The 16,976-nt window shown below is 62.5% G+C and overlaps 3 protein-coding genes across 13 annotated transcripts; 1 reads left to right on the plus strand and 2 right to left on the minus strand.

Annotated features, from left to right (window-relative positions):
• Nucleotides 1-2: 2 nt before the first annotated feature.
• Nucleotides 3-12,448, plus strand: NCAPH2 (non-SMC condensin II complex subunit H2). Of its 4 annotated transcripts, none has more exons than XM_016125323.2 (20): nt 3-231; nt 4,441-4,542; nt 6,980-7,035; nt 7,120-7,204; nt 7,275-7,343; nt 7,446-7,525; nt 7,604-7,731; nt 7,966-8,049; nt 8,444-8,574; nt 9,052-9,123; nt 9,317-9,383; nt 9,537-9,644; nt 9,722-9,775; nt 9,880-9,950; nt 10,025-10,115; nt 10,205-10,276; nt 10,363-10,421; nt 10,500-10,601; nt 10,687-10,836; nt 10,903-12,448. In XM_016125323.2, exons 1-20 carry the CDS (start codon nt 124-126, stop codon nt 11,041-11,043), a joined length of 1,830 nt encoding a protein of 609 aa, XP_015980809.1. In that variant the 5' UTR covers nt 3-123; the 3' UTR covers nt 11,044-12,448. The 4 variants fall into 4 exon arrangements, with proteins under 4 accessions (XP_015980809.1, XP_015980812.1, XP_015980811.1 ...); XM_016125326.2 differs by having other exon boundaries at nt 10,366-10,421; XM_016125325.2 differs by having other exon boundaries at nt 10,208-10,276.
• LOC107500266 (protein SCO2 homolog, mitochondrial) lies at nt 11,275-13,274 on the minus strand. 3 transcript variants are annotated; one of them, XM_016125328.2, is made up of 3 exons: nt 13,071-13,274; nt 12,672-12,805; nt 11,275-12,109 (listed from the first exon to the last, which is right to left on the minus strand). In XM_016125328.2, the coding sequence occupies exon 3, from the start codon at nt 12,094-12,096 to the stop codon at nt 11,296-11,298; it is 801 nt and encodes a 266-aa protein (XP_015980814.1). In that variant the 5' UTR covers nt 12,097-12,109; nt 12,672-12,805; nt 13,071-13,274; the 3' UTR covers nt 11,275-11,295. The 3 variants fall into 3 exon arrangements, with proteins under 3 accessions (XP_015980814.1, XP_015980816.1, XP_015980815.1); XM_016125330.2 differs by lacking the exon at nt 12,672-12,805; XM_016125329.2 differs by lacking the exon at nt 13,071-13,274 and having other exon boundaries at nt 12,672-12,847.
• Nucleotides 13,275-13,405: 131 nt separating this feature from the next.
• LOC107500260 (thymidine phosphorylase) lies at nt 13,406-16,951 on the minus strand. Of its 6 annotated transcripts, XM_016125314.2 has the most exons (10): nt 16,820-16,949; nt 16,396-16,625; nt 16,040-16,242; nt 15,554-15,652; nt 15,292-15,421; nt 14,887-15,005; nt 14,309-14,471; nt 14,006-14,236; nt 13,746-13,886; nt 13,417-13,654 (listed from the first exon to the last, which is right to left on the minus strand). In XM_016125314.2, the coding sequence occupies exons 2-10, from the start codon at nt 16,613-16,615 to the stop codon at nt 13,497-13,499; spliced, it is 1,464 nt and encodes a 487-aa protein (XP_015980800.2). In that variant the 5' UTR covers nt 16,616-16,625; nt 16,820-16,949; the 3' UTR covers nt 13,417-13,496. The 6 variants fall into 6 exon arrangements, with proteins under 6 accessions (XP_015980798.2, XP_015980800.2, XP_036093686.1 ...); XM_016125312.2 differs by having other exon boundaries at nt 13,406-13,654; nt 14,006-14,471; nt 16,820-16,950; XM_036237794.1 differs by having other exon boundaries at nt 13,460-13,886.
• Nucleotides 16,952-16,976: the final 25 nt, after the last annotated feature.

Below are 16,976 nucleotides of genomic sequence, written 5' to 3' on the forward strand. Positions count from 1 at the left end.
CGCGCTACGTGCTTTTCTGGGCGGGAACAGCAAAATGGCGGCAGCAGTGAAGGCGCGCTGAGGACCCTGGCCCCCCTCGAGACCAGTCCTGCGGTCCCCGGGCCGCCCTGGCCCTCCCTGGACATGGAGGACGTGGAGGCGCGCTTCGCCCATCTCCTGCAGCCCATCCGCGACCTCACCAAGAACTGGGAGGTGGACGTGGCGGCCCAGCTGGGCGAATATCTGGAGGAGGTGAGGACGGCCCCGGGGAGTGGCGTTGGGCGGGCGGGGCGCAGGGCCGGGCGGGGCGCAGGGCCCCGCGCTGCTGGGCGGCTCCGCGGTCTCCTGGTCTGCGTACCGCCGGCGCTTGGCCGCGCTGGTCCTCCTGCTCGCTTGTCTTTTCCCAGCTCCATCGCAGCCTCCCGAAATCACCCCGTGTTAAACTAGCCCGGAGCTGTCATTACAGGTCTCTACCCATTAGTGGGTTGCGAAGTCGGTTTAGTGGGTGATGACCAGCATTTTTCTTTAATGCAATAGACTAGGATTTATGTGCATGTTGGGAAGTTTGAGAGATCTGGATCACGATGCAAAAGGGATTTCTTTCTTTTCCCGAAATTTATTTTTAGACATAATTGAAATACGTTATGTCAGTTTCAGGAGTACCATGTAGTGATTCGACATTCATATACCTTACAAAGTGATCACCACAGTAAGTGTAGTAACCACTTGTCACTGTACAGAGTTGTTACAACGTTATTGACCAGAACGATTTCTGTCTTGGATTTTCAAACCGGTTTTCAAGTTACTGCCATGTTTCATTGCGTCTGCATCTCATCTATATTTGACAGCTGTGTCTAGATCTCGTTGAGGAGCAGTTCGCTAAGTTCTTTACTTCACTTTCGTTCCTCAGTCCATTTGGACAGCTATTGACTTGATCAGTAATAACCTCCATCCTGTCAGTTCAGGGGACACTGGACGGATCATCTTATTCAACTCAGCATTCGTCGGGTTGACCACTCCCTCCTTTTTGAAACAGGTTTTGGTGTTCTGATTTTCTTCCCATTTCATTGCCTACTTTTTCTTTCCTATTCAATCTGTGTTGAGCTCCTCAGGGTGGGTCCTGGCCTATCTTCTTGCACATTTCCCCTCAACAATCATTTATATCCGTGATTTTAAATGCCACCCATATGAGGACAACTCCCAGATTTATATCTCCATCCTGTATCTTTCCTCTGACTCTATTTTGTGTATCCAGCTGCTCACTTGACATTCCACTTAGATATGACAAAGCGTCACAGATTTAATATATTTAACAAGAGCTCTATTTTTCTGCTCAAATCTCAGTCTTCCTGATCTTGGTAAATGGCACCACTGTTCAACCAGAAGTGAAAGCTAAGAGCCATTCTAGTGAATGGCTCCACACTCAGTACACCCATGAATTCAGGTCAGTTAAACTACCAGAATTTCACCTGAATTCATCTCTTCTCTTTTTATTGTGCCCCAGGCCACCATCTGGCTCAGATTCATGTAAAACCTTCCTTCCTGGGTTCCTTCCCTCCGTTTTTGGCCCCATCCAACCCATGTTCCATCCAGCAGCAAGTGTGGCTCTTAAAAATTAAAATGAGGCTGCGGCACCTAAAACAACACTGTGGCTTCCTGTCGCTTTCAGAATAAAGTGCAGACTTCCCCTCCTGACTCTGGTCCTGCTCACTGCTGTAGCCTTCACTCGGCCTCTTCGCCTGTTCTTCTGAGCCAGTCAGCCTGCAGCACCCAAGCTTGTTCTTGGCTGAAAACATTTATGTTTTCTGTTCCTACGGGGGAGTGTTCTTCACTCCGTTTTTGTTACATCTCATTCCTTTTCATCTTTTATGTCTCAGTTTAAATGTCAGCTGACTACTATTTTAGATATAAAATAGTTCCATCACTTAATACCTTATGTACTTTAGCCCATTTATCACAAGCTATTCTTTGACTTGTTTACTTGTTTGTGTTCTGTTTCCACTTGAATGTAAATTCTTCAAGGGCAGAGACCATGTTTATGTTCTCTTCCTTCTGCTTAACAGATTGGCCAGCACTTAATACATGTTTGTTAAATGAACACTTGATCTGATGATAGACCTCTCCTTGGACGTGCGCTCTGCTGAGAAGATGCAGAGAACTGTGCTGGGTGGGGCTGCTGTGGCTTCAGGTGTCCATGTCGAGCAGGGTGCTTGGGGACTCCTGGTAATTTTGCTTCCTGGCTTGGTCAGCTCCTCTCCTGCTTCATCTCTCTGCTCCTCCAAACCTTCTCTGCCCCCTAAGCCCTGATTTCCTTGCCTCTAGTTTTGTCGTTCTTCTTTCATTTTCCACACAGCTTCCGGAATGATGTTCTTTTTATTTAAAACAGATCTTAGCTGTTGCTGCTCTCCTCTTATCCATTTATTTATTCATTGTTGTTGAGTATCTGTTGTGTGTCAAGGACCATGTGGAGCCTTGAGAGGATGGTGGCAAGCAAGCAATGAGCTCTTGCTTCACTCCCGTGGGAAGACGGGTCCCAAGGCGGTGACCACCCCGAGCTGTAATGATTACCAAGCGTTCAGCGTTCGCTCGTACGAAGCCCTGTTTTGCATGCTTTGTACGTTTACACTCATTTGTTCCTCACAGAAGCCCTGCTAGTTCAGGTGTTCTACAGAGGTTAAGTGACGGCTCAGAGTCCTGGCTAGTAGGTGGCCGAGCAGAGCTCACCCTCCTCCCCGTGTATCTTCATGTAAAAACTATTGCAAGGAAGAGTTTGGGAGACCAAACTTGGGAATGGAAGGAGTTGCCTGACATAGCTGGAGAAGGCTGCAGGGGCAGACGGCGCCGTTCGGGGGTCTGAGGGGCAAGTGTCAGGTGCCGTCGTGCGACCGTCGTGCGACCGTGCGACCGCCGTGCGGCGAGCGGCCAGGCGGGCAGCCACACGAGGAGTCTGGGTTTCTTCCTGAGAGTGTCAGAAAGCCGTCAGGGGTCTGAGGACAGCCATGTAGTCCAGCTAGTGTCTCGCTGCCAGCGCTGGCTGGGGTGTGAAGAGTGGCCTGGCGGGAAGTGACGCACCGGGCGACCCCGTCGGTGCTGAGGTCCGTGGAGCGAGAGTGGCAGGCACGTGCGGGGGGCAGCTGGTCAGGGGGTGCAGAGTGAACGGGGAGGTGAGGCCGGGGGCCTGGTCAAAGCCCCTGGGAGCTCGGCCGTGGTTTGGGGTGGGGCACTGGGAGTCGTTAGAAGGAGAGTGGACTGTGTGACCAGCCTCGGCCGAGAGCGGCGTTGAAGAGCAGGGGCGGCGTGGCCAGCCGTCGCCTCTCAGGCTGAGTCCAGGCGCTCCGCACGCTTCGACTCTCCTGCTCTGTCCCCTCCCCGCCCCCACTGACCTGACCGCCCGAACCCCCCCTTCAGGAAGTAGTGGAAATGGCCCCTGGTGGCTTCTTCCCAGGCCCCTCCTTTGTGCCACCCAGGGAGGAATGCCTGATGTGTGGCCTCACTGCCCGGGCAGCCTTCGCCGTGGACGGGTTTGCCGGCTGCTCAGCTCCGGTGTCGCCCTCCCGGAGGAGCCATCGCCTTCGCTCGGGGAGGCGGCAGAGCTGCCCGTCGTCCCTTAGCCTAGCTCTGGCATCACCGCATTGTTCGTCAGACATCTGTCTGTTGGGCTCATCAGGTGCTGAGCTCAGGGCTGCAGTTACCTGAGGGGGGGCCTCCAGCAGTGTGACACGCCCGCCTCCCAGGTGGCAGGGCACCCCGAGGCGTGTTGGAGGGAGATGGCCCTGTGAGGGTGGGCAGGGGGGAGGAAAACGTGAGAGGGTGCTGGCGAGGGGCGGGCCGTGGGGAAGACCCCGAGTGTCTGGAGGTACGACGCGTGGGCATCTCGGATGTCCTGACCGACACGCCGGGCGGGTGGCCACGCGCGCGGCCCTGCACCGGTGCAGAGAGCCGGTCCGGGTGGGTGCGGAAGGGGCGGCACATGGTCAGGGGCCTTGGCGATTGAGAGGCGACGGGAGCTGAGCTTTGGGGAAGCCTTGCTGAGGAAGCGGGAGGACTCACTTGGAAGTGTTGACTGAGCTTTCTGCGCGAAGGACCAAGACCCCAGTGTTTGTGTCTGTCTTCCATACCCCTGGGGTTCCCCCCTTCTCTTGGGGCGAGGGACCCTTCTGCAGGAATCTGGCAGGCACGGCGGGGAGCATCCCCAGGATGGGGTGTGTGGCTCTGGCTGTGGATGGCGAACTCTAGGGGTCTCCGTCTTCCGAACATCATGTCTCAGAGGTTACAGAGAGGAGGGGGTCACAGAGACTATCCAAAAACAATGGACAGCAGGCGAGCGCCAAGCAGAGCCAGAGCTGTTGGTCCGAGGGCCGCCCAGGGTGACCGGGCGCTCTAGGCCAGAGGGGCTAGGAGGAGGGGGCGGGCTGCCCAGGAGAAGCGCACCGGCCCCCTCACCCGCTCTGTGTCTTGCAGCTGGACCAGATCTGCATCTCTTTCGACGAAGGGAAGACCACCATGAACTTCGTGGAGGCGGCGCTGCTGATCCAGGGCTCGGCCTGTGTCTACAGTAAGAAGGTGGGCCCTGCCCTGCCTCCCCGGCGCTCTTCTTGGCGTTTGAGTGCCAAGTGAGACTCGTCCGCTGTCCTGCTGGGGCGGGTGGCCGGCTCACCCCGTCTCTGACCTGCCTCGCGAGCACCTTCTGTCCCCTTCCTGGATTCCTCACTGCCCTCTACCACAGAAGAACAAGCTTGGGTTGAATGTTGCAGGGCCTGCTTCTAACATCCGGCTGTGTGCAGGGGAGCCGCAGGGTGCAGAGAGGGATCCGGCCCCCAGAGTCAGTGGTCCCCGGGAGACCGTGCTGTAGAGAGAGAGGAACAGCAGAAGGAAGAAAGTGCCCGGGGAGGCAGTGTTGCGGGCGTGCCCGCAGGAAGGGCAGACAGGCAGGTGCGTCGGGAAGATGTCCCGTCGGGAAGGGCAGAGCAGCAGGGAACGTCCGGGGGAGAAAAAGGCTGGAAGCGTGGAGCCCAGTGAGTCAGATCCTCCGGCAAAGGCGTTCAGGTATCTGCTGGGTCTGTGGTGAGGAGGTCTCCTGGGGTTTCGGTGACCGGAGGGCCAGGCTGGCGCCGGTAGGGCATGCTGAGACACGGGAAGGGACACTTCCTAGGAGGTGTCATTGGAAAGGAAAGGAGAGAGCCTGGGCGTCACTAAAGCATTCCCAGCCCAGCCTGTAACCCAGACCATCGTCAGCGCCCAGCTGCACCCACACTGGTCAAATCGGAACCCCTGGGGCGGGCAGGCCGGGGCGCAGATCCGCAGCGCCAGCAAGGACCGAAAGCAGGGGCGACGGGTAGAAGGGCAGCTGGGGGTGGGGGCCGAGCAGGAAAAGGAGCAGGGGAGAGGGAGACCGTGGGAGTGGGTCGGGGACGCGGCCAGGGGCCACCTCCCGCCTGGCTGGGGGGCAGGGAGCAGGCACGCTGCGGCCTGGCCCCGGGTGGGCGTGGAAGGCGGCCCGGCCCCGGGTGGGCGTGGAAGGCGGCCGCTGCTCGTCGTCAGAAGCTTGGGGAGGGGCTCGCCGCAGCTCCCAGTGTTTGGAAGGGAGTGCGGGGTGGACGAGTGGCGGAGGCCATGGCAGCCCCGGGCCTGGGGTTAAATGCGCCTAGACACAGAAGTGGCAGTTTAGTGGGCGCAAGGGAAGAGGTGGAAGTGTGAGGGGCTTAGGAGTGGGGCCCAGGCCGGCCGGGTGCGCGGCCCACGTGCAGCGTGCCTGGCACAGGACACGCGGACGAGCCTCTGGGCTCCGTGGGGAATTGAGACAGTCTAAAGTTTCGTTAGACTGTCCCATTAAGTCACGTTTCTATACTCTGCTTTTGTCCTAAGGAGGAATGCCTTGCTGTAGCTTGTGACTGACAGCCGAGTGGAGGGCGGAGTCGGGGGGAGGGCGGGAGCCTGCCAGACCAGCCTGCTGGGAGCTTTCTGGGGTGGGAGGCAGGGTGGCGGAGTCGGGGGGAGGGCGGGAGCCTGCCAGACCAGCCTGCTGGGAGCTTTCTGGGGTGGGAGGCAGGGTGGTCCGCGGTCCGTGCTGGCAGGGAGGGTAGCGACCAGCTTACATGTGGCTCCTGAGCTCTGGAAAGGCGACTAGTGTGACTAAGGGATTTTGAGTTTTGCGTTTCATTAATTTTAATTAAGCTGCTGTGGCCGCCTGTGGCGAGAGCCTGCTGTGCTGCATAGGATGGCCCCAGGCCCCCAGGCCCTGGCGCAGGTCCTGGCCCCACTGCCGACCCTGGGCGCCGTGCGTCTGAGTCTGAGTTCAGTCTTGTGTACGACGAGGATGGCTGCGGCCCCTGGGTCAGACCCCGCGTGACAGGAAGCACCGCGTTCGGCCCTGTGTGCGTGGCTGCCGCTCGACTGGTTAATGCTTCTCGTTCCTCGGAAGCAGGACCCGTGCAGTTGGGGGCCATTGGACCCGGCGTGCAGTGCGAAGCGCCGTGCGTGACAGATGCACAAGAAGCATTCGTTGCATGAATGGAAGGCGGGGCCGAGGAGAGGGGTCTGTGTGCCCTTGGGTGCTGTCCCGGTCGTCCCAGAGGACATAGCCCAGAGGCAGCACACGTACACGCGGTACTGCCAGGTGCCTCTGGTCAGCATCTCGAGGGTGGACCCTCACCCAGTGGGGCCAGGTTGTGGCCAGAGACGCAGGGCCCAGAGGCGGGGTGGCAGCGGGAGCTGGAGGGACAGGAGCGCGCCAGGGGCACGGGTGTGGCGCAGGCCGGCGTGCGGGGCGCCGGGGGACGCCGGCCTCGGGAGGGCCCCCCGTGCCGCGGCGAGGCGTGGGCAGAGCCCGGGGACCGATGCCCAGCGTGCTGCTCTCCTGGAGGCCCAGTGCAGGCCCATGCTGAGGGTCTGGAGACAGCAGCCGGGCTTCTGCGTGCGCATGACGCCGGGGGGCCCGGGGAGGCTGCGGAGCACCTCGGGGCCCCTTTCGGTGTCCTTACCTCCCGCTTCTGGTCGCCAGGTGGAGTACCTCTACTCGCTGGTCTACCAGGCTCTCGACTTCATCTCTGGCAAGAGGTGAGTCCTGGGGTGCGAGCCCAGGGGGGTGGCCTGCATGTCCGCACGCGCAGCCTCCTGGAGCCCACGCACCGATTCTCGCAGGCGGGCCAAGCAGCTCTCCTCGGCACGGGAAGACGGGGCCGGTGGAGACGTCAGCTCCGGAGCTCCCCTGGAGGCGGACGATGAGGTGAGGTTTCTCGGGCGAGGCCGCTGTGTGCTTGCTGGGCGCCGCCCCTGAGCTCTCGCTGTCCCCGCAGTTCCTGTCGCTGGATGACCTGCCTGACTCCCGTGCGAGCGTTGATCTGAGGACTGACCAGGCCCCCAGTGTGAGTGCCCCCCCCACCTGCAGATGGGGGCCGATGGTCGTGGAGGGGGGTCCCTGCCCGAAGCCCATGGACCCAGAGCTCACCCACTTTCGGCCTCTGCAGGAGGTCCTCATCGTCCCCCTCCTGCCCATGGCCCTGGTGGCCCTGGACGAGATGGAGAGGAATGCCAGCCCCTTGTACAGGTATGGGCCCGGGCCTGCGGGGTGGGGCGGGACTGGCCTGGGAGGGGCCTCTGCAGCTGCTGTGTTGCCCCAGCACAGCTGTCAAGGGGAGGTGCTGGCCAGCCGGAAGGACTTCAGGATGAACACGTGCACGCCTCACCCCGGAGGAGCCTTCATGCTGGAGCCAGTGGGCACGTCACCCGCGGAGGCGCTGCAGCCGGGGAAGGGTGAGGGCGCGCACGCGAGGGTCGGCGTGCAGAGGGTCCTCGAGGCCGGGCTCCTTGCAGTGTGCCCGTGTCCAGCGGCCCTGGTCCCTGCCCCCTGGACCCGCCCGCTGGGGCTGGTCCCCGTCTCACCTTTGCCCACAGCTGACTCCATCCTGGGGCCCAGGCTCTGGTGGGCCCCTGGGAGGGGGCGTCCTGGGGGTGGGCGTGGTCCCACTGAACCCCCATCTCTCCCAGAGGCGGGGAGGGCCGAGGAGCCGCCAGTGGAAGCCCCTGCGTGCAGGAGTCCGGTCCCCGTGCTCGGCGTCTCCCAGGGGCCAGGTGAGGAGAGAGCACCCTGGTGGACCTGCAGGCGGGGCGGGGGCGGGACTCTGCACCCAGCGGCCCCAGCCTGCCTTGGAGCTGGCCCCACTGCACCCAGGCCTCGCCCGCCCTCCGCTGCCGTGCCGAATGCCCGTCTCGGGTCTCTGAGGTTTGGACCTCACTGTCCCTCCGGGCACACACAGGTGGCAGCAGCTAAGGAGGAAGGTAGCCGAGAACTCCCAGCACAGCGCAGGCGCAGGGCGAGAGCGCAGGCGCAGGGCGAGAGCGCAGGCGCAGGGCGAGAGGGGCGTCGCGGGTGGCGCTGGCCGCATTCCCCGCGGCGGGCTGCCGCCCCGCCTGCTGTCGGCTCCGGGCTCCTCGGGGCTGACAGGTGTCTTGCTCCCTTGCCCAGGCTCCTCTCCAGAAGGCCCGATGCCCGGAGGCGGGGTTGAGGATGAGGATGCAGAGGGGGTGGCAGAGCTCCCTGAGGCCACGGACCCCGAGGCCCCTCTGCAGCCCCAGGAGCCCCGGAGCCCGCAGCAGGTGGGACCACAGAGGCTGCTGAGCTTGAGCTGTTAGCCAGGGTCTGTGCCCCAGACCCCCTCCTTGCACGCCAGGGCAGTGGGTGCTTCCCAGCCAGCCCTAGCCCTGCCCTGCGCCCAGCCCTTTCTCCCAGCGCCACCCAGGCTGGCAGGGAGCCTCTGAAGCTCCAGCAGGTAGGCCCTGCTCCAGCCTGGAGCTAAGAAATTGTCGCTGACCGACAAACCAGGCACATACAGGAAGCAGTGTTAACGGTTAATTTGGTCAGCAGGTGCATGAATGTTCATACAACTCTGCGTGTGTCCCGTGACCACGCATTTACCAGCTTATGTATTCTTCTGACATTTTTTTACAGGTTTTGTTACTTTTTAGTCCTTGAACTATTTGAACCTCCTGCCCCCAGAGCTGAGCTGCGCCCCCAGGGCGTTGGGTGAAGGAGGGGTGGGTGGAGGAGGGGAATCCTGGGCTGTTTCTTCGCAGAGTACGGCCCAGCCTAGGGGGTGCACCCTGCGGGAGCGACCAGAAGCCCTGGAGCCAGCATGCCAGCTGAAGGTGAGAGGCGGGGGCCCAGACCCCACTGGCAGCCCCACCACCCACCCTTCACTCCTGCCTGAGGCCCCTGTGGCGGTCTAGATCCTGGATTGAGTGTGGCCAGTCCTCGGCTGTCACTTCACTGAGTGTCAGGCTGTGCGCGGAGGGTGCGCGTCCGCCACCTCCCCAGTGTCTGCCTGTGCTCTTTGCTCAGGAGACCCCAGACCCCTGGGAGAGCCTGGACCCCTTCAACTCCCTGGACGCTAGGCCGTTCAAGAAAGGTAACTGGGTGGAGGAGGGTTATTCGCAGTTGGTCTCGAGGCTGGCTTTGCTGGGGCCCGAGCGGCGGGTGGGGTGTGCCCTGTACGCACGGGCAGCTTGGTGGGGACTGTGCTCCTGTGGGATCTGTCCGGACATAGTCGGTGTGTCCCCAGGTAGGCCCTACTCTGTGCCCGCCTGTGTGGAGGAGGCTCCGGGACAGAAGCGCAAGAGGAAGGGCAGCGCCAAGCTGCAGGACTTCCACCAGTGGTACCTGGCCGCCTGTGAGTGGCACGCGGGGCCGGGGCGGGCGGGGCCGGGGCGGGCGGCCGGGGCCCGAGCCCACCATGCGCTCTTGTAGACGCCGAGCACACAGATGGAAGGAGACCCCGGCGCAAGGGCCCATCCTTTGCAGGTGAGTGGGGCCGTTGTGTGCCCTTCTTGGGTGACAGTGCCATGCTCTGGTCCCTGGGTGGACCAGACAGGACACGGCACCCCTCACAGGCCCTTTCTGTGCAGACATGGAGGTCCTGTACTGGACGCACGTCAGGGAGCAACTCGAGGCCCTCCGGAAGCTGCAGAGGCGGCAGGCAAGTGCCCACCAGTCTGGACCCCACGCGGCCCTGAGGGACAGCAGTGCCCCTCACACATGCTCTCTGCGCAGGTGGCTGAGCCGTGGTTGCCGAGGGCTGAGGAGGGGCTGTGGCCTGTGGAGGACCACCTGGAGGACTCTCTGGAGGACCTGGGGGCGGCAGGTGTGGCCTGTGGCGGTGGGCTGGGCTGGGGGCTTAAGACGGGCGGCCAGTTTATCTGCCTCTCCTGCTGCGGCCACTCCATCTCCCAGCAGATGACCTCCTAGAGGCCGAGGACTACGCGGAGACTGAGGGTGCCGAGCCCGGGGAAGCTGCAGACCTGGGTAGGTCTAGGAGTGGGCTGGACAGGAACCACGAGGGGCTCCTGCGGGTGGACGTGGGTGATGGCTCACAGCTGCCTGTCTTCCAGAAGCAGAGGCCATGCCGCCGGCAGCCCTGAGCTACGAGGAGCTGGTCCGAAGGAATGTGGTAGGCATGGGGCGGGGGGTAGGGGTGGGACTAGGCATGGCCCGACGGAAGGCAGCAGCACCCCGGGTCCTCCCACAGGAGCTCTTCATCAGCACCTCTCAGAAGTTCGTGCAGGAGACAGAGCTGAGCCAGCGCATCCGCGAATGGGAGGGCACGGTCCAGCCCCTGCTGCAGGAGCAGGTGAGGCGGGCAGGCTTCTGCTGGGGCCCGGGGTCCCGCTGCCTGCCCCAGCCTCGCCCCGGCACTTCGCCTCTCCCCCTTGCAGGAGCAGCGTGTGCCCTTTGACATCCACACTTACGGGGACCAGCTGGTCTCCAAGTTCAGCCAGCTCAACCAGTGGTGTCCCTTTGCGGAGCTGGTGGCTGGCCAGCCTGCCTTCGAGGTGTGTCGCTCCATGCTGGCTTCACTGCAGCTGGTGAGTAGCCCAGGGGGCCTGGGAGGGAAGCAGCGCCTGGGCTCTGCCAACGCCTTGTCTTTCCAGGCCAACGACTACACAGTGGACATCGCCCAGCAGCCAGGGCTGGAGGCGGCTGTGGACACCATGTCACTGCGACTGCTCACGCACCAGCGGGCCCACACACGCTTCCAGACCTACGCCGCCCCCTCCATGGCCCAGCCCTGAGTGGGCAGCGCTGAGCTGAGCGATGGGCGCACATCTGCTCACTCCACCCTTGCTTTCTGGCTGGCCCAGCCTAATAAAGTGGTGTTGCCGTCCGCCCGTCCCTAAAAAGACTCCCGCCCCGTGCAGGGGCATTGGCTGCCGCTTCCCTGCACCCCCAGCAAGCCACCAGGTCCTGGGCCCTGCCCTGCCAAGGCCTCGGGGTTGTTGGGACAGCTCACACGCACACAGGGCTCTTCAGAGCGGCTTTAATGGTCAGTGCAGGACACTGCGGAAGGCAGCCATGTGGCCCCGCACGCTGTCTGCGATCTGCTTGGTGGACCGGGCCCGGCTGTAGTAGTCTGTGAAGAGGCCATCAGGGTTGAGCAGGTAGATGGCGATGGAGTGGTCCACGATGTAGTCCTGGTCCTCGTCCTTGGGGCCAGCGCTGTAGTACACGCGGTAGCTGCGGCTCACCTGGGCAACCTGCTCAGCAGAGCCGGTCAAGCCCAGCAGCCGCGGGTGGAAGTCCTGCACGTAGCGGGCCATGGCTGCAACATCGTCCCGCTCGGGGTCCACGGTAATGAAGATGGGCTGCACTGGGGGCAGGCCTGGCTCGGCCTCCAGCTGCTGCACCACCTGCACCAGCTTCTCCAGCTCGTCAGGGCAGATGTCAGGGCAGTGAGTGAAGCCGAAGTACATCAGCACCCACTGGCCCTGGAAGTCAGCTTTGCAGCGAGCCTGGCCCTGGTGATCCATCAGGCTGAAGTCACCCTGGCCCACTGCGGCCTGGCGCAGGGCCTCTGTCCGCCGTTGCTGCCGCCGCTGTTCCTTCTCAGCCCTCACAGCCAGCCAGGCCCCACCCAGCCCGGCCCCAAACAAGGCTGTGATTAGCAGCCTAGTTTGCAGCCCAGGGCCCTGGGGCTGGCTCTGCCGGCCAGTCTCTGCAGAGCCCTGCCTTGACCAGAGCCGGCACCTCAGGTGTAGGGCCTTGCCTCCCAGGATCCCAGGGAGGGCTGTGGCCTTGAGCTGAGAGAGCCTGTGCCAGGCCTCAGGTGTCCGAGTCAGGAGCAGCATGGGCCCGATGCTTCTGCAAAAAAACCAAAGGTGTTGGGAGCTAGAAGGTGCCTTGGCCTCCTGCGTCGGAGACTTTGGGTCATCTGAAGGACCAACCCCGCACTTAGGCTCACAGCTGTCCCTGACTGCTCACCCAGTTCTCAGCTGAGCTCAGGACTGCTTCACCTCTGAAGCCTCAAACTCCAGCTTAGGTATCATCGAACATCCATGCCTGTAACTCCTGTCCTTTAGCTTGAGAGCTTCATTCTCACCCCACCCGCCGGTGGTCCTGCTCTCCTGCACCTACAGTGCCTACCTTACCTGGACTTCTGAGCATGCACATCTGTTGGCAATAAAACCCCCACTTCAGGAAGGAGGTGTGTGAGTCTGGCTTTAACCCCCAGAGACTGGCTTCTCTGGCCCTTTGCAGCCTGCTGGCCTTCCACTTCCGGGACTACTTCAACCACGGTCTTTGGCACCTCCCCACCTTCAGCCCAAACTGGTGTCATCCACACCAGTCTGCCCGCAGGAAGTAGAGGCAACTCCGATGCTGCTTCGTCCCCCGCCCAACCCCCACTGAAGCTTCTCACACTAACCTGGTGCAGAAACAAGGACTCCACTGCCTCAAATCCTACCCTCTTCACATCCAGGTTTCTGATGGCAACTCTGGGGGCTCACAGCCCACGCCCTGCTGTGACCTCCGTGTCTTTCTGCAGGGGCCTCTGCAGGACTGCAAAGGTGATGTTGAGGGCTCCTACTCACCTGTCCACCTGCTGCTGAGGGGGCCTACGAGGATTCCCAAAAGTGTGGCCTCAACCCCACCCCCTCACCCCGGTACGGACGGTTCCCGCGAGACCTTGGGCATGCCCTTTTGCAATCTGTACCAGCTCCTTCCTTTACAAAATGGGCTCTAAGCAGTGCACGAGATGTGCCTGTGAGCGAAGGCAGTGGGGAGGCTTCCCGCGCCCCTCTCTGGGAGCCCTGTAGGAACGCACCTGCCCGCCCAGCGGTGAAGTCAGAAATCTGGACGCCAGCGCGGGCCACAGAGCACGCTCCAGGCACCCGCCCGTCCCGCCGTCCCCTGCACCCGGAGTCCTCCCAGGCTCCCCGGGTCCCGGCGTCTGCACCTCCGGGGGTTTGACGTCTGTGCCTCAAATCCGGGCACACGACCCCGCGCGCCCAGCCGCGTTCCCTAAGTATCCGTAGCCGCCGGGATTCGGCCGCGCTGCCGCCTGTGCGCTTGCGTCAACGGCGCCGCGCGTGCGCCATTGGGCTTGGAACCGGGCGTGCGCGCCAGGGAGGCGGGGCCCAGCAGAGGTCACGCGTCGGGCGCCCCACCCCTCGCCGACCATCGCTTCCCGCCCTTCCGCTTCTGACTGCCGGCGCGACAGACACGGACACGGCTTTGCAGCTCTCGGGCTTTATTGCTGAGTGTGGGTCGGCGGCAAGATGAGCTCAGCGAAGGGCGAGGGGGCGGCGAAGGGCGCGCGGTCGGAGAGCACAAGCGCCCCCTGCAGGGCGCAGCGCTGCGGGTCGCTGAGCGCGGGCGCGTCCAGGTGCACCCGGAGCCACGGCGTCCCTGCGGGCGGCCGGACGGGCGGTCAGCGGGGGAGGAGGCCAGCAGGCAGGGTGGCCAGCGGGGGCGAAGAGGGGCTGGGGTCGGTGCTCACCGCGGCGCAGTCTCTGGCCCACGCTGACCAGCAGCTCGGCGCCCACCCCTGGCCGGAGCGACTCTCCCGCGCGATTGCGCCCGGCCCCGAGCTCGTGCAGCACGCGCGCCAGAGGCAATGCCCGGACTTGTTCCACGGTGCCTGCAGGAAGAGGGCGCTGGGCGGGGCTGGCGCTGGGGCAGGGCCCGGGGCTCAGGAAGGGGAGGGACCTGGACGGGGAATGGGGCTGGCGGTAGGGTCGCAGGTCTGCGGCTGCTCACCGTCCGCGGGCGCGAGCAGTTCCTCTTGCTTTCGGGCGCCGGGCAGCAGCTGGTGGCGCTGCGCGGGGGTCCCGGAGCATAGGGCTCGAGCCAGGCCTGGGTCCACGCCCTGCATCGCTAGCATTCGCTCGAAGCGGCCCCGGGCTGAGCCGTGGTCCAGCGTCGCAGCCACCCGGGCAGCGCCCTCGGCCTGGGTCTCCACTTGTCCGCTGAGCCAGAGGAGGGCGCCACCTGCCGGCAGGTCGGAGCTTAAGTGCAGCGGGAGCGGGCCCCGGGCCCGACACCTCACACTTGTCAACTCACCAAGCTTAGTGACCAGGTCCCGCAGGTCCGGTGGCCCCTCACCGTCCATGCAAAGCAGCGCCTCTTCCACCTCCAGGGTGTGGCCCACGCTGCGACCCAGGGGGTTGTCCATAGCCGTCAGAGCGGCAGCAACCCGAAGCCCTAGGCCTGCCCCTACACCGACCTGTGGAAAACGATTCAGTGTGGCCCCTTCCCTGCCTCCCGCAGAGCCTCTTGTAACCCACCGTGTCGTCCAAGTTTAGCCAGGGCTGTACACTTGGTTGCCCACGAGTGAAGGGGTCACAGGAGGCTTTGAGTGGAGGTGAGGGAGACCTGAAGCAGGCGGTGTGTCTGTTAGCAGTAGAGGGTGGATGGAAGCCTGGGGCAGAGCCAGGTCAGCCTTGCTCAATGAGGTCAGGATTGCCAGGGGGAGACGAGGTCCTGGCAGAGGCCAAGGTAAAAGGGCTGCGTAGTGGAGCAGGCTGCCTGACTGAAGGGGAGGTTGGTCCTGGAGGGGCAGACCTGCCTCAACAGGGAGGCCTCGGCCACAAGGGACCCCACAGAGAGGCCACACAGCCCCGTCTGGCGCTGCTGCTCACCAGTGCTCTCGCCAGCTCCCTGGCCTCTGCCTGGCTAGGGAAGACTGCGGCCTCTCCGAACTTCACGTCCATGACCAAAGCGGACAGGTTCTCCACCACCTTCTTACTGAGGATAGAAGCTTTGGGGTGGGGAGGGGGGTGACGAGGGGCTAGACATAAAGGAGAGCCTGGTGCTCCCCAAAGATTCAAGGTTTAGAGGGTCACGTCCCTATGATGATGTAGACAGGGCCTGGTATGTTGTGTGCCAGCCTGGTCACTCTCTTGGGTTAGTCATCCTGTGATGAGGGGACACTACTCTTGGGGCTGGGGGAGGTTCCACAGTCACCTGATGAGAAGACCCTGACTGCAATGGGAGGTCAGGAGTCCAACATGCAGAAGGTGGACCCTGGAATTGGGTCAGGTCACCTGTGATGAGTGGCAGGCTGTCAACGGTGGCTGTCACATCTCTGGCTTCGTACAGGATTCCATCTGCAGGAGCCAGCTTCTTGCTCTGACCCACAATACAGCAGCCAACTTGCTCCAGCAGACCTTGCATCTGGCCAAATACCCCTTCATCAGGACTCCATTCATCAATGACCCCATTAGTGACCCTGATTAATAACCCATCAGGGATAATTCAGAGATTCTGGTTAATGTTTCCATCAATAACCCAGTGGTCCCCTGGTACCTGTTCTGGGCTCTGGATAACAGTGAATCCAGGAATAGACTCAAGTTTGTCCAAAGTTCCTCCTGTGTGCCCTAGACCACGTCCGCTGATCATTGGTACCTGCTGGGCAGGGATGCTGAGGATAACTGCATGGCTGTTCCCACCACCCCTACATCTCTGTCCCCTTCCAGGTTAGGGTTTCAGCTGGAGTTAAGTTTACTGAGAGGATGGAGAGGGGGTCCAGCTAGTGGAGAAAGGAAAACAGCCTTGCTTTGGATGGGGGTGCACAAGTCTGGGGGACCAAGGGAGAAGAGTACCCAGCTCTTCCCTTGGGAGTCCTTTCTGGGGTACCAAATGAGGAGTGGGTGCTCGATAACTTGGTCCTGTTATTGGGGGCTGTGAGGAGGGAGACTTGTTCTGTCCTGGGGAGCAAGAAGCTGGGTTCTGTCTTGGAGCTCTGTCTGGGCTGTTAGAGGTTTCTGGTCTCCCAAGGAAGCATCTTCTAACCTTGCAGCCACAGGCAGCCAGGGCAGGTGCCAGGACCAGGCTGACCTTGTCACCCACTCCCCCTGTGGAATGTTTGTCCACGAGTTGCTGGTGCCAGGCCTCCGGCCACTCCAGTTGCTGCCCAGACTTGGCCATGGCCTGGGTCAGCGCCACAGTTTCCTCCAGATCCATGCCTCGAAGTCTGATGGCCATGAGCATGGCCCCTAAGTAAGGGGGACGGTGGTGTAGACAACATGAGGGGGCGTTCCCACAGCGATGGGTCTTCCTGGGGTCAGTGGCAGTGGTGGGGCCATATGGTGTTCTCATGGCAGGCAGTCTCTGAATCGGACTCGGGTGCCCAGGGGTCGCTCACGTACCTATTTGCGTACCCTGTGCACTCCCATTCACCACAGCGCTCACGAAGCCCCTAATGTCCCCCTCGCTCAGGCGGCCCCCGTCTCGCTTCAGGCGAATCAGCTCCGGGAGCTGCTTGGGCTCTGGCGGGGGACCAGGAGGGCCCCGGGGCGCGCCCTGCGAGAGCTTGCCAGGTGCAGCTGGGGTGGGTGCCGGGGATCCCGGGGTCGCTGGAGCTGCCATGGCTCCGGGCCTGCGGGGTGCGAGGAACACCTGGAACCTGCCGCCGCCCTGTGCCCGTCTGTGCGACCAGGTGCATTTGACCCCACCCAGTTCCCTTTCCTCACGTCCGTCCCTCACTTCCCGTCCCCTGTGTGTGCTAGCGGTGTGCGTGTCTCCGTGCCTGGCTCCCACTTCTTAGCCTCATAATTTGACCCCGGCCTGTACCTGTCGCGCACAGCGGCTTCGCTCGACCTGCTACGGATCCCAACCTGCTTCTGTCTTGTTGTGTTCGTGGCCACAGGGTGGGGACCGCAAAAAAGGGAAGGGACAGACCCACGACGGCAGGTGGGCGGGGCTTCGGGCAAGCGGAAATCTGGACCAA

Source organism: Rousettus aegyptiacus, unplaced genomic scaffold (assembly GCF_014176215.1).
Source record: "Rousettus aegyptiacus isolate mRouAeg1 unplaced genomic scaffold, mRouAeg1.p scaffold_m13_p_2, whole genome shotgun sequence".
In the NCBI taxonomy this organism is placed as follows: Eukaryota; Metazoa; Chordata; class Mammalia; order Chiroptera; family Pteropodidae; genus Rousettus; species Rousettus aegyptiacus.